General features: G+C 38.9%; 1 protein-coding gene across 1 annotated transcript in view; it reads right to left on the bottom strand.

Moving 5' to 3' along the window:
• The window catches only part of ANKAR (ankyrin and armadillo repeat containing), a 70,509-nt gene that overhangs the window by 40,613 nt on the left and 14,505 nt on the right, over window positions 1-15,391 (bottom strand). Inside the window, exons 6-10 of the mRNA XM_087862074.1 lie at window positions 13,019-13,199; window positions 11,801-12,020; window positions 10,386-10,421; window positions 3,917-4,118; window positions 1,055-1,263 (exon numbers count right to left, since the gene is read on the bottom strand). Of these exons, the coding sequence (XP_087718200.1) occupies window positions 1,055-1,263; window positions 3,917-4,118; window positions 10,386-10,421; window positions 11,801-12,020; window positions 13,019-13,199 (848 nt within the window). The remainder of the gene's footprint in view (window positions 1-1,054; window positions 1,264-3,916; window positions 4,119-10,385; window positions 10,422-11,800; window positions 12,021-13,018; window positions 13,200-15,391) is intronic.

The following is a 15,391-nucleotide window of genomic DNA, read 5'->3' as shown; positions in this document are numbered from 1 at the left end:
TTTTGTTGCTATGGTATCCTTTCCTGTTTTCTCTGGAATGTTTGTTTCCTGCTGTTGCTGATGTTATTCTTTAAGCTCCATGTAATTTTAGCGGGGTCTTGGGAGAGAGTAAAATTAGATGTGTGTATTCAATTGCCCTAGTAGCCCTTACCTTTATAACATTTCTGGCTAGACTGAATCCAGATTTGGAAAAAAATCTCCAGCAAAATTTTTCACAAAACATTTATCAATATATGAGAGAAAATGTTGCTGAATCTGTCTTTTAAATTAGGAAAGAATAAATTGGAGGGTATCTTTTTCACTTGAACTTTAATTTCCTTCCTCTTTCCTTGTTTTTTTTTTTTTTTAATTTGCTTTTCCGATGGAGAAGGGATAGATGGACTTTTGGAGAAAGTTGGAAAACAAAAATAAATATAACTGTATAAAATAAAGTCTAGGTTACTATTGTTTGATTTTTAATTTAGAAATAAAACTACTTTTGGGGCGCCTGGGTAGCGCAGTCGTTAAGCGTCTGCCTTCGGCTCAGGGCGTGATCCTGGAGTTATGGGATCGAGCTCCACATCAGGCTCCTCCTCTGGAAGCCTGCTTCTTCCTCTCCCACTCCCCCTGCTTGTGTTCCCTCTCTCGCTGGCTGTCTCTCTGTCAAATAAATAAATTAACATTAGGGGAAGCTGGTGAAAGATCTACGGAAGTCTATTGTTTTTGCAGCTTTTCTATGTTAAAAAGAATACCATAGGTCAGGCTCCTCCGCTATGAGCCTGCTTCTTCCTCTCCCACTCCCCCTGCTTGTGTTCCCTCTCTCGCTGGCTGTCTCTGTCAAATAAATAAATAAAATCTTTAAAAAAAAAAAAGAAATAAAACTACTTTGTACACACAAAATATAGTTCAGTATTATTTGTATTTCTGGTTTTAAGTAAAAAACATTTATGATTTTTAACTGTTTAAAATATGCATGTATTATTTTGTTTGCTCTATTTCAGAGTTAGCATCAATGATTAAGCTAAATAATAATCAGAACATTTATTTATACAAAGATTACATGTTGCATACTCACCTACCAAAGTTCTCCAAACTGGGAGTTCAGGAATATTTAACTCTATGATATGCTTGAGAACCTCTGTGTGAAAGGTTAGCACTGATAAGTGAATTATATTATTTCCTTTAATATCTGTTTTCCTCCAGTTAGCACCAAGAGAAAATAGGTACTGAATCGTGTCCAGTGCTCCCGAGGTGGCGGCAAGCAGCAGAGGCGTGCACTGATTCCTAAAAATCAAGGACGTACCACAGTAACGGAGCACAAGCACGGTGTCGAGGTCACTTTTTGTGAAGCTACACAAACTGCTGTTGGAGGAAGTCGGACTCACACCATCACCTTGTCTTCATCACGTGTCACTGTTCTATATATGCCACATGTGAATCGATTTGCCTCCCTTGCCTCGGTGGTCCTTAGTATTTGCGCCTACTCTCTCTCCCAACTTAATTGTCACGCCCTGTAATTTGTTCAGAAGTTGATAATGCACAAAGTTCTTAGAATGTACCACCTACTGTCATCCCTGCAACAACTCTGAGTGAAGGAACAGCAAGGCACAAGCATTATCAGCACATTTTACAAAGGAGGAAACTGAGGCTCAGGTAGCGTTCCAACCCATTTCTTTATTCTTTGTGTCCAGTTCTCAAATCTCAGCTTCCTTATCATGGCAGAAACTAAGAGAGTTTCTCAAAATCCCACTATCTGCTTTTTAGATAGTGAAGATCTTTTGGTTAGGCACATGGCTGTCCAGCCAAATACTGCATTTCCCAGATTCCTTTATGGATAGCTATGGCCATATGCCTAAGTTTAGCCAATGTGATGTTAGAAGTTATGCGGGCAACCCTCTTAAAGAGAAAAGGAATGTGCCACTACCTTTCATTTCTTTTTCTCTTCATGGCTAACATACAGGCCTAACAATGAAAGCAGGAGTTGCCGTTTTGTACCAGGATATGGAAACCACATGTGAACAAGCAATGAGAAGACTCACATGTTCACCTTGTCTGAACTACAGTATTCTGGCATGTCTGTCACCACAGCTTCAACTGTATCTTAAGTAACAGATCTAGTGACTAGCAATGTGGCCTGAAGCAAACTGGGTTACTTTTTTCATCTGTCAAAGAATGAGGGTGATGACACTCAGCTCACAGAGTTAGTGTCAGGGATGAGTACAGTGCTTAGCACAGTCTTGATACACATTCCCCTCACTCTCTTCTCACCATGTCACATGCCTCAAATGTTACTTTTTTATCCTTATACCCGTGCTTTCCTCTCTTCATGAAACCCTCCTTCTCTTGATGCCTGTCCTTGAACTTTCACCTCTGTCCAGCTAGCCCCAGATCTTTCTCTCTCTCTTCTATTCCCTTTTTCCTGGGCCTTGGGGAAACTCTTGTCTTTTATGAGTAAACACCTCTTCACTTTCTCCCTTTTGTACTTCAACAAGACTGTTCTCTTGCTTTCTTTATCCTACTCAATGGTAGGAATAAAGATTACTTCTACTTTAACGCCATCACTCTGATTTTCCTCATACGAAAAATATACTATCACATAAACTATATTTCTCTTTTCAATTCCATACTGCCGTTCCCCCTACCCTGCGGAGTCCTCTTCCAGCATCTTAGCTCATGAATTGCCTCACCAACACGCTTCAACGTCCATGCTAATGACCATCTGTGTGCTAATCTCTCGGTTCTTTGTCCTACCTTCATTTGGGCTCCACCGTCACACACACCTGCACTGTTACACTCTTCATTAGTTCCATGCAGCTCCCAACCTCAGTAACTGTCCTCTCTATGAATCCTTGTCTTTTTCCTCACATTCATAGATAGCTTCTTACTTCTACCTCTGATATTCAACTGTTTCACCTTTCGCAATCCATTAAGTCTTTATCCCCACCCCTCCCTTCCTCTCAAAGACACATCGTCACAATATGACAGAGCCAGAGCTGACTCGGGTCTCCACATGCCATGGCTCTTTCCAGAATCTATTAGTTAGAGAATCTATTAGCAAGAGACCTTGGTGTCCTGAAAGCTTTCTCTACATACATCTCTGCCCCAACCTAGAGGGAGGATTAATTTCTTCACTGAATAATAATGGCCAGGTGATTTGAAGACCCAGAAATATCTGAATGAAACTATACCTAAATTGTGTTCAGATTCAAAATGATAACCTATCTTTCAATTACAATCAAGAATGTATGTTCAGCAGAAGTTATACCTCCATCCTAAAGATTGGTCCTCCGCTAAATTATGAAACAGAATTGTGAAACAGAAATTGCGAAATAGAAGTTAAATTGTGAAATTGTGTTTGGGATGTTTCACTATTTCAAAGTTACTTTCTTCTTCTTTTTTTAAAAACTTGATTTTATTTTTGTGTAAGCTTCACACCTAACCTGGGGCTTGAACTTACAATCCTGAGCTCAAGAGTCACATGCTCTACCAACTGAGCCAGCCAGGTGTCCCCAAAGTTATTTCCTTCTTTTTAATGTGTTTCTTTTCTGGATACCATTAGATGTTTCTCTTGTTATCTGAGGCCTATCCACATTAGTCTGGAGCACTTGAGCTGTCTCCTGGCTGGTTAGGTTCCAATTTCGAGCACATTTCTCCTCCCTAGTCTCAGGTTTCTTCCAGAGCACTAAGTAGTTAACTTGATAAACTAGTCTGTAGGGCCACACCATTGAGAAGCATGGATAGGCTAGTAGAAGTTCTGTCTTTATACACTCTAAAGGTAAGTCATAGACGAAGAAGGTAGTGTGACCAGAAAGGACAACAGAGTAAGCCTTACTACAGACTTTTACTTCAATGATACCAACCATTCCTTTTAGTGTCAGTGTTTGGCGCAAGCCATGAAAGCAGAAATTTATATTTTTACAAATGCTTAATAACTTACTCAGCTGTTGCCTCTGCTTCCAGCAAACTAGGATCCTTCCTGTAGAGAGCAATGATGATGCCAATATTGTCATAGAAAGCTGCAAAGTGAATTGGCATCCAGCCTCTTTTTTCAGAAAGCGTGTAATCAGCTTTGAAACAGAGCAGACAGATGGTTGTCTCCAATGAGCACGCCTGCGCAGCCAGGTGTAGAGGTGTTGGACCTAAAATGGATGGACAATTACTTAAGTGATCAATATCGAACAGTCTAAAAAATATGTCTTTTTTGGGCGCCTGGGTGGCTCAGTGGCCACTGCCTTCTGAGGCATCTGCCTTTGGCTCAGGTCATGATCCCAGTGTCCTGGGATCGAAGTCTGCTTCTCCCTCTCCCTGCTCTTGTTCCCTCTTTCTCTCTCCCTCTCAAATAAATAAAATCTTTTAAAAATAAATAAATAAATAAAATATATGTCTTTTTGATATACATCCACAGAGCTTAGTACTGTGACATAAAAGCTCCAAGATAAGCACTAAAAGTACTAATTTAGGCAATTCTCTATTTCTTTAACTCAGGATGTCTGACCATTAAAAATCAATCCTTCTTTATGAACTAATAATAAATAACATTGAAAATATTAAATACTTGAAAAATTAAGTAAATGTATAAAAAAGTCTTATGATCAAATAAGCTGCTTCTTGTTTATTTTCCATTTTATTTAAATGTTTTGTAGTAGGAAGTAAGATCCTCTGAAATTGAAGGAAAAGTATGCTCACAAAAGCCCTATATGTCACGAAATCCAGTGGGTGTTTTTCAATTCTTATTATACCTCTCAACAGTAAGGTTTTTCCTCTTTAAAATAGTTTTTTGTTTTTTTTTCCCCTTGGCTTCTGTGATATCATAACCTCCTGTTTCTCTCCTACCCCTCTGGCTACTCCTTCATAGTCTCCTTTGGGATGTTCTCATCGTCTTGAGGTCTACGTGAGCCTTAAGGCTCTGTCTTGGGCCTTTTTATCTTTGCAGTGACTTCATTTACCACCTAAAAGTTGATGACTCCCAGAATTATGTCTCTAGATCTCTTTTTTTCCCTCCAAGCTCCACATCTTTATCTCCAACATCTCACTAGGTGTCTCCACACACCACCTCAAACTTAACATGTTCCAAATTGAATTACCTTTCCCTCCAAACTTAGTCCTCTTTCTCTGCTGCCTAAATCAGTGAAGGATATCACCATCTAGCCGGCTCTACAAACCAGTAACCTGAAAGACTCCTTAGTATCTCCTTCTCATCTCAGTCTCCATAACCAGTCCGTCACCAAGTTTAAGTATCTTTACAACCTATCTTTACTGCCACAACCTCCCCACTCTAAGCCTCCCACTCCGTTCTTGCCCTTCACCAGTCCATTATTTCAAAATGTAAACCTGATCTTCTTACCTACTGGCCTAAAACTTCTCAGTGGCTTCTCAAGGCCATCTGATTATGAATATAGGAAAAGGATCCACTGGCTCCAATTTAACCCAAACCACGAGCTCTCCCCCTCCCACCAAAAAACCTATGACATACACAACTTGTTCCCTTCATTTGGGCCTTCTTGCAGCTCCTCAAATGCAGGGTAACCAGCCACACCCAGCCTCCCCAGGAAAGCACCCATCTGTGCCTGTTGCCCCAGCATGATGATTAATAGAGCCTCTTCCATTTTCAAGTATCCCTGTTTTGGATGATGAATTATCCGGTCACCTTGGGCTATTCCTGCTGTCTGAAAGCTTCCTTTTCCCAAACAATGCTTTTCTGACCAGCGTCCAGTTAACTCCTACTTCTCAGTCTAAATGGCAATTCCTCAGTGAAGCACTGGTTTTCTCCCAACTCAGATACTTCCAATGGCCTCTGGCCTGAGTTACACATCTAAGCTTTATATCATAGCCTTTGATCATCTGTGATAGCTGACCTGATTTATCTATCTAAAATCACTGCTTAGTCTTCCAGCTACTGGTCAGGCATGGAAGTCACCACTCTGTCCTAACAGCAAGTAGAAAACTAAACAAACTGAGAACTCAACAACTCTCCTTGTATATGATTGAGAAGTGAGGTCTCAGCAAAAATGCTGCCCCCCAAAGTTGGAGATACAGACAGGCTGATGCAGAGAAGCATGCGTGACTGAAAACAAACCTCCACGGGAACCAGTGCTAGAGTGGTAGAGCTGCCTCGGTCCCTGCAGCCGACCTAACAGTCCTAAGTTTTAGCAATCACCCTTAGCCCATATGTCATCGATTAACCTTTCTTTGTATATCTATAGATCATGCATTCTTTCCCAGAAAGAACAGGAGGCTTCTGAACAACATGAAACAGAAACCAGAGCCTCTTGTGCAACCCCTTGGCACTAAAGAACCAGACCCCTTTGCACAACCCCCTTGCACAACCTCCAAGCACTAAGGTAATGTCTACAGCTGACACCATTCAGTCTGCCTGTAATTAAAAGAAATGTTACAGACCACTGTAGCCGATTTATTGATTAACTGCCCCAAAACTCCTTCAAAAATCCTTCTTGGGCCAGGCAGAAACCTTGGAGTTGGCCTCTGGACAACAGTTGGCCTTCTCCCCAGAAGGCCAGCCTCCTGAACAAAGCTCATATTCCTTTCCAATCAAAACTCGTCTCTCGAGTATTGGCTTTTTGAGTAATAGGCAGCTGAACCTGGGTTTTGGTAACAGGAAAATCCGAACTATAATTAACAAATTGCTGGTGGCTCATTGTGGATAAGTCAGAGAGTTAAAAACTCCAGGGGGACTCAGTCCCAACCCCCCAGGGCTTCCCCATGCTTCAGTGAGTTTTAACTCCAGGAGTTTGACCAGGTCCTCACAGTGGATATCAGAGAAAGATTCCCTCATGCTTGGGAGGGCAGGGGAAAAGGAACCATTTTGAGATATACCAGAGCATTCCACTTCTCTTAACTAAAGGCTTGACCTCAGGAGAAACTATTTTATGAGAACCTAACCTGCTGGGTTGTATCAGAGCCTAACCTACCTGGGGGAAGGGAAATACCCAATTCTATCCCCCTCCAACCACCCTGACACACCTAAGGTGGGAGTCAGGACTGACAAGTACATGTGAAGTTCACAGTCTCCCCAAAGACTGAGATCTAATCATAGGACTATAGAACATGGTGGTTCATTTCAATCAACAAAAGGCTGTTAGCTGCTCTCAGCAGTAGAAACATATCAAAATGACCTATTTTTTTTTAACCACACAAGCCCCCCTACCGCCCTCTCCGTCTCTTCTTTGCCTTCCTCAAAAAAAAAAAAAAAAAAAAAAATTTAAGACAACCTGGGAGTACTATTCTTACATCCCCTTCTTACTACTATGAAGTGTGCTTAATAGAAATGCTGAACCTTGACACCAACCCAGGTACTCTGAATCAGAATATGCATTTTAACAAGATCCGTGGATGATTCCTTTGTACTTGAAAGTTTATCCCAGAATCCTGGGATAAAGTGCCCTCCCCCCAACATCTGCAATGTCTGATGACATTTTTGTTTGTAACAGCTGGGGTGGGGATTGCTACTGGCATTTAGGGGTAAGAAGCCAGGAGTAATACTAAACATTCCTTTTTTAAAAAAATTTTTTAATTTAAATTCAATTAATTAACAGATAGCATATTATTAGTTTCAGAGGTAGAGTTCAGTGATTAATAGTAAACATTCTATAGTGTACAGGAAAGCCCCCCACAACAAAGAATTACCCAGCCCACAATGTCAACAGTGCTGAGGATGAGAAACACTGGCCTGGGACATGCTAGAATTAGGGAAGTTCTGGAAGGGTTTATGTAGTCTGAAGAATTTATTCTCTGGTTGAGAACCCTGGGCTAGGGAACAGATGCTCTATTGGGACCTGAAAGCCATAATATCTCTATTACACAACTCTGAATTCTGCCAGTGATGGTCAAATGCTACCCTGCATCCATCCATTCATGTATTCATTTAACAACTATTTCCTAATCACTTACTAATACCAGGCTTTCTTCTGAGCACTAGAATATCATGGCAAAGTGAACTACACCTTTGGCCTTAATGGAGCTTATTAAAGTGAGGGAGACACAATAGAGAGATAATATCATATAAGGCAGGGATAAGTGATACTTAGAAAATGACAAAAGAAAGCAAAAATGCAGGAAACACACTATTGTTACTCAGCTGCAAATTCCTACTGGGAGTAGGCCAGATAAGTGGGCCAGATAAGCTCCATGCCCCCCCACCCCGCCACCTTCCTTTGCTACCCACTGTGCAGAATTTGCAATCCCTGTCCTTTGTCTTTCTGTCAGTGTCTGCCAATGGGGATCGCTGGCAGGAGACTGGAGAAGGGAGGAGAATGAGGTCAGTACACTATCGTCTCTATGATCACCTCAGGTTAGCTGCATTCCTCCACCAATGGAAGATGGCTGGTTTGAATAACTTCTGCCTTCCCCCTACAAGATTCAGGTTTTTATAAATGGTTTATTTAAAAATAAACTCTTCTTGGTAAGAAGATGCAATGTGAAAAAGACAGTCTCCTCAACAAATGGTGTTGGGAAAACTGGACAGCAACATACAGAAGAATGAAACTGGCCACTTTCTTACACCACACACAAAAATAAACTCAAAATGTACTAAGGACCTAAATGTGAGACCTAAAACCATAAAAATCCTAGAAGAGTGCAGGGCAGTAATTTCTCTGACATCAGCCATAACAACACTTTTCTTGATATGTCCCATGAGGCAAAAGAAACAAAAACAAGTTATTGCAACTACATCAAAATAAAGAGCTTCTGCACAGTGAAGGAAACAATCAACAAAACTAAAAGGCAATCTACTGAATAGGAAAAGATATTTGCAAGTGATATATCTGATAAGGGGTTAATATCCAAAATATATAAAGAACTTATAAAACTCTACACTCAAAAAACAAATAATCTAATTTAAAAATGGGCAGAAGACATGAACAGACATTTCTCTAAAGAAGACACAGATGGCCAATAGACACATGAAAAGATGCTCAACAGCACTAATTATTAGGGAAATACAAATCAAAACCACCTATCAGAATGGCTAAAATAAAAAACACAAGAAACAATGAGTGTTGGTAAGGATGTGGAGAAAAAGGAATCCTCTTGCACTGTTGGTGGGAATGCAAACTGGTACAGCCACTGTGAAAAACAGTATGGAAACATCCCTCAAAAAATTAAAAATAGACTTACCATATGATAGAGTTATCACACTACTGTATATTTGCCCAAAGAATTAAAAAACACTAATTCAAAAGGATACATGTACCTTTATGTTTACTGCAGCATTATTTACGATAGCCAAATATGGAAGCAGCTCAACTGTCCATCAATAGATGAATGAATACAGAGTATATATATATATATATGTATATATATATAATGGAATATTACTCAGCCATAAAAAGGAATGAAATCCTGCCATTTGCAATAACATGGATGAATCCAGAGGATATAATGCTAAGTGAAATACGTAGATCAGAGAAACACAAATACCATATGATTTCACTAATGCATGGAATTTAAGAAGCAAAACAAACAAAGAAAAAAAGAGACAAAAAACAGACTCATAAACATGAGAACAAACTGATGGTTACCAGAGGGGAAGTAGGTGGGGGATGAGTGAAGTAGGCGAAGGGGATTAAAGAGCACACTTGTCATCATGAGCACTGAGTAATGTACAGAATTGTTGAATCACTGTATTATACACCTGAACCTAGTATAAAACTGTACGTTAATTATACTGCAATTAAAAAAAGATGTTAAACTCCCGAGTTGGAAGAATGGCTAAATCACGCTACGATTCACCACTTTCATGTCAGGTTCACTGTGTTGCTGGCTGTGTATTCTGGGGATAAACAAACCAAGCTGAAGTTGGCTGTCACTGATCAATTAAGTAGGACTAAACCCTGAAAAAAATAAACCCTCCTTGAATTATCCTATATACAGAACGAAGGCATAGTCTTTTAGAGACAGATATAGAAGATACGGCCTTTAAAATTTTTCTGACTCTCTATATTCAATACTTAGGTCAAATCTCTCACCTCAGTCAAGAATGCCTCATTCCTCAGACCTTACGGATTGTTAATGTCACTAGATGGCAGCATAGCTAAATAATATTAGCTGCAGGTATGTACGTATGTATGCATGTATGTATGTATGTATGTATGTATTTATTAAGGCATAAAAACTACTTTGGGGACTGATTTTATACAAATAAGTAGAGGTAACTGCAAATTCCACAGTAAAAAACAAAACAAAACAAAAAAACCCCCAAGACTTAAGAGGAATATGAATAAATGACCACGGGTAGAAAAAAATGTATACTTCAAAATACAGACAAAACATCATTATGTGATGTTCTCCTGTGACAGAACATTTGGAGACTATATATACACTATAAGGAGAGTTTTAACATATACGATAACCTTTCATATGCACCAAATATTCTACTTATGTCTTACCATTTCTTTCTTTTTTCATGTCCATTTTTGATGAATCTGTTTTAAAGAGGAATACACACAGAAGTATGATTATTAATGTATAGCAGCTCCCTAAATTAGTCAAAATAAACTCGTATGAATAAGAACAAAATGATGATGCTTGGATACCAAAGGCAGGACTGCATTAAACAGGACTGAGTGTAGCTTTGGTCAAGCCCTCTGGGCCCGACATCATGGCAGAGCAGACCTGGGGCACTGCCTCTCAAGTGTCTGGTCAAATCGGACAGTTGGGGCAGTTCTGTGTTGTAAAGTCATAATGAGTAGACATTGCAGGTAGAGTTACACACTTCCCATACTTCAAAATCTATCCAATTCTTAGCAAAGGGAAATCAAGTAGTCACAAGATGAATGAGAGATTTTGATTTACCAAAGATTTTTTCACACCAAAAAAAGGCTTAAAATATAACACATCTTTAACAGAGTACTCATTGCATTTAAATTTAACTGAATCTGTGCTCTATTTTAATCAAGTAATAGAAGGATCTTAATATCAAAACATTTTAATTACTTGATAAGAATACAGAATTTATTAGTAGTCAATAGGATTAAAGCAGAACATTCTGCTTTGGTGTGTGAAAATTTAACACAACTTTTTAAGATAGCTAGTTAAAGCATAAAATCATCATTTCTTATTGCCAATATTGTTGTGTCAACGATTCCTGATATTTTCTCTATTTCCCTCTTCAGTTATGGAGGACTTTTGCTTTCATTTTCAACGTTATCATTTTTATACTGGTTAAATTTATTCTGATGAATGCATATATAGGTATGCATACCTAATATTCAGGAAAAATGGCTTTTTAAGGTCAGAACTAAGTTAGCCTTAAAGGGGCATTAATCTAAAAAATTATTATTATGGATAAATTTTTTTGTTATTAATTATAATTTAAGTTTATGTACTATGAAGAAACTATTTCCTGGCTGAGAACTCTGGGATAAGAAATGGATGTTCTGCTGGGTTCCCCATTTATCTACCTTTTCTCCAAATTTCTCTAGTACATTATTATACAGTAATTATCCCAGTGATTACCAAATGCCACCCTGCATTCATGCAACCATGCATTCATCCAACAACTATTTCCTGAGGCTTTCTTCTAGGCACTCGAATATCACGGCATAGCAAACCAAATCACTGCCTTTAAGGAGTGATTCAAGTGAGGGAGACACATAAACAAATAGGTAATACTATACAGGAGAGCAACAAGTGATATACTTAGAAAACTAAAAGGAGCCCCTCTGAAATAGGGGAAACAAAAACTTCACCTTTGCTCTAGGTCCCAGTGCCAAATTTTAATCTTGCTCTAAAATCAACATGCATTCTTAATTCTGAGTAGGGGTAATAAGTAAAAGTTTAAATTTTAAAAACTTCATGGTACCTTGGCTAAACATAATAAAGCGTCTCTGGTTGACGTTGAAGTTAGCATTGCACAGCTGACATATAATAGCAACTCTGTTGTGTAGAGCAGCATGATGGAAAATAGCATAACCTGCTTCATCTGAAACATTGATGGTCGAGCTTGAGGTTTTACGGCTAAATGTGTGGAAAACAGCAGATAATCCTCTTTCAACAGCAGACTTCATACCAAATGGGATGCTCTAAAATTATTAAGAGGGCCAGAATAAATTTTTCAAAATACACTTAACATTTAGCATAAGGGGGAAAAAAGGACAATGTATTTATAATAAATATAATGCTAATACATAACATAATCAATAAATATATATTAATATTATCACGGGACTGGCGCTCAGTTACAGTAGAATTTTCGCAAGATCCATGTGGAAAGTTTCTCACTGGAGAATGATTAAAGTTATTAGAACTATAAAGAAACATTGAGAAATTTGAAAAAAATTTTTGGGAAGTTTTTTTTTTTTCTCCCCCCCTTTTTAGGGAGAAATTGTAGATCCTTCTTTGGAGACAATTAAAACAGGATAGACAATTTTCTTTCTGAAATACTTACACAAATGGAGATCACTGGGTTCCTTTTCTGATTTAAGAACCATCTAATTTAGAAATCTAGAAACTAGAAATATATAGCTATAGAATTTATACAATTTGTATAAGAGTACACTCTTCTTTGAGACATCTGACTACTTAATATTTTAAGATTTGATTTAAGTTTGATTTGGTTCAGGATGACAGGTTTATTCCTCAGGTTTGGTTCTGAGGACTGAAGCCTGACTCTGCCATTTACTAGCTGTGTGATTTGGAAAAGATCCTTAACTTGCTGTGCCTCAAATTTCTCTTTTGTAAATTAAGAATGATAACAATAGTACTAATACCTTGAAAAAATTTGTTAAAAGGATTTATAAAGTGTCTGGCACACAAAATAAGCACTCAATAAATACTAGCCATTATTAAGATTGGTCACAATCTTAACAGTTCATTAACATTGTTTTGTAACCCTACCAGAAATTTATAATCCAGAATTATATAGCTTCTAAGCTGCTAAAATGTGGAATTTTTATTTCACACTGAAAACTTTATTTAACCTAATATTTGTCCCTAAGATAAAAAGTTGAGACATATACTTATCTATAATAACATATTATTTATAATAGCTTCCTAAAGTGTGTGATAATTACTGAAATACCTTGCATTTCATAGCTTTTTTGAAACCAAATTTTTTCTTAAATTGTTCATGTAATTGAGCATCTGTTAGTGGAAGTCTTTTTGGTTTCAGATTGTTCACGATTTCATTTATGGCTCCCCACCACTTTGTCTTATATAGTTGATGATAGTAAGTTTCAAGTTCAAAACAGATCACATAGTAGCTATAAAAAAAGAAAAAAGATAAATCTTTCTGACTTCGAAGTAATTTGCTACTTTTTTTCTATGCTGACTAAACTGTATTTTTCTATAATAATTACAAATACAAAACTGTATACAAATACAAAACTGTAGTTTAAATTGTACTTGATTGAAAAAGAAGGTCTAGGGAAATACTGTTATGAACTGGTTGGAGGCAGATATCCTCTCTTCCTTGATCTTTACTTCCATCCCAACTTTTTGAATATAATAGACTTCTGCAGGGATGGAGGCACATTTGAGGACCTGTTTGCATGTATTTGAAGTTATCATTCTTCTCATCTACCATCCTCTCTCCCAAAAGGAAACTAGACCACAAAAATCGAAACTGAAGGCTGTCTTCATGCACACCTTGCAGAGACAGTGCCAGTCTAGGTGGTGGGACTTGTCACATTTCCCGTGGGCCCCAGCTTGTGGAGGTGCCACCTTCATGACTGGGGACTTGCCTAACTTACTAGACTCCGGCCTCCAAAGTTGAGGAACAGTTATTCTGAATCTTACTCAGATTTGAAGGCTTTCAAATCACAGTAGTGATAGGTTCTAGGGCCTTAAGGAGCTGTATGAATTACACCTAGATGCTTAATTTACAGTGGATGACTAAACTAAATTTCTAGAAGAAAATAGCTCACTTTCCCTTCGTGTCATACACGCTGCTAAGAGTAGACGCCACAGATACCCCAAGTCCCACAAGATTGCCTCCATAGATGTCAGCATAGGGGATCACACTGAGGATATCCTTTGGTCTTTGAGTGGCTCAGCACCACATCATAGAGTCCCAGTGCCTACAACCTCTTCTTTTTATGGACTTCTCCAGGGAGCTGGCTCTGGCTGTGGTAAGAAGCTGCTGACTACCCCTGCAGCTCTGGTACTCAGTGAGGTACTCTTAGATCACTGCTGAGGCAATGAAACAGACTTATAAATTTAAAAAATACAAGAGAATATGGGTTGATTTCTTCCAGAAATTCAATTTACTTCTCCAATACAAATCAAGCATTTAGAATTAACAGGGGGCTCTCCTACCTTAGAAACTGGAGAAGCAACAGGTGGTGAAGGTGTCTATGCCCTGAGAAGGTCTCTACCACAGAATTTTGTGACCTCCCCCCCAAGATTGGCTACACAACCTGCAATGAGATGACACTGGAAGCACAGAAAGCCCAGATAGCAAGCGCAGTGAGGGAGCCCTCATCCAAGGACTGCAGTGACATACCCACTGTTCTTACTCAAAACCTTTGTGCAGTCATCAGCAGGGACTATAAGGGAGCCTCACTTTTAAAATAACTCCCTTCATATTCTTCTGCCTGGGAATCTGCACCCAGCTTCTGAGGAGCTTCTGGAACCACGTTTCCCTGATACACCACTGTCATATTAAGTTGATTTCTGACCTGCCCCCTAATATCCACAACAGTATCACAATGCTGGTATGTTTCCCCCAAAATAGGACATTTTAGTACTGGTATAAATTAATAGTTTTGCTCCAGTCATTGTCACCTTAATAATTCATGGGTTCTTGTACTTTTATGGGTGGCCAAATCCTGAGTATCTGACTGTGGTCCCTATTTTTTTTATTCTGGTGTGGTAGGAGAACCCAACCTGAACCAAAATCAATCTAGGATTTGGATGTTTCCAGGCATGCCTGGAGGACCATCTGAACTGATCCTGTTTTCATAAGGGACCAGGGGTTTCCTAGGAGATAAACTATTCTGAGGAAAAAGAATATCAAGACACATGAGCTCAGACCAATAACAATGCCCTTAAAATCAAAGAGGGGAGATTTTAAGATGTCATGTTTTCAATCATTCAGATTATTCTCTGGTCCAGCACCAACACAGAATGATCCCTACATCACAGGAAAGAACAACCGTTAGCAAAACGACCAAAAAAGTTGTTTTTGCACCAAATTCTTAGGGGTTCAAGGCAGCACTTCCTTGAAACCAATAAAACCAGGAAAGAAATTCTCCTTGTTTCATTGGATTGGCTTCCACATGTCTCACAGCTGATGCATGCTATTCAGCAGGCATGAGGAGCGAGCCCCAGAGGGGACACCTGATCCACAACCAGGAGCAACAGCGTCTCTAATGCAACGGCATTGCTGCTGAGTTGCCTTCATGGGGGCCTACTGAGTGCCAGGAGCCCAGCAGCAGATCATTACAGAGAGCTC

The sequence above is a fragment of the Ursus americanus genome, chromosome 1, assembly GCF_024610735.1.
Source record: "Ursus americanus isolate L20-20 chromosome 1, mUrsAme1.1.p, whole genome shotgun sequence".
NCBI classification, from domain to species: Eukaryota; Metazoa; Chordata; class Mammalia; order Carnivora; family Ursidae; genus Ursus; species Ursus americanus.
This window is presented reverse-complemented; position numbering and strand designations above follow the sequence as displayed.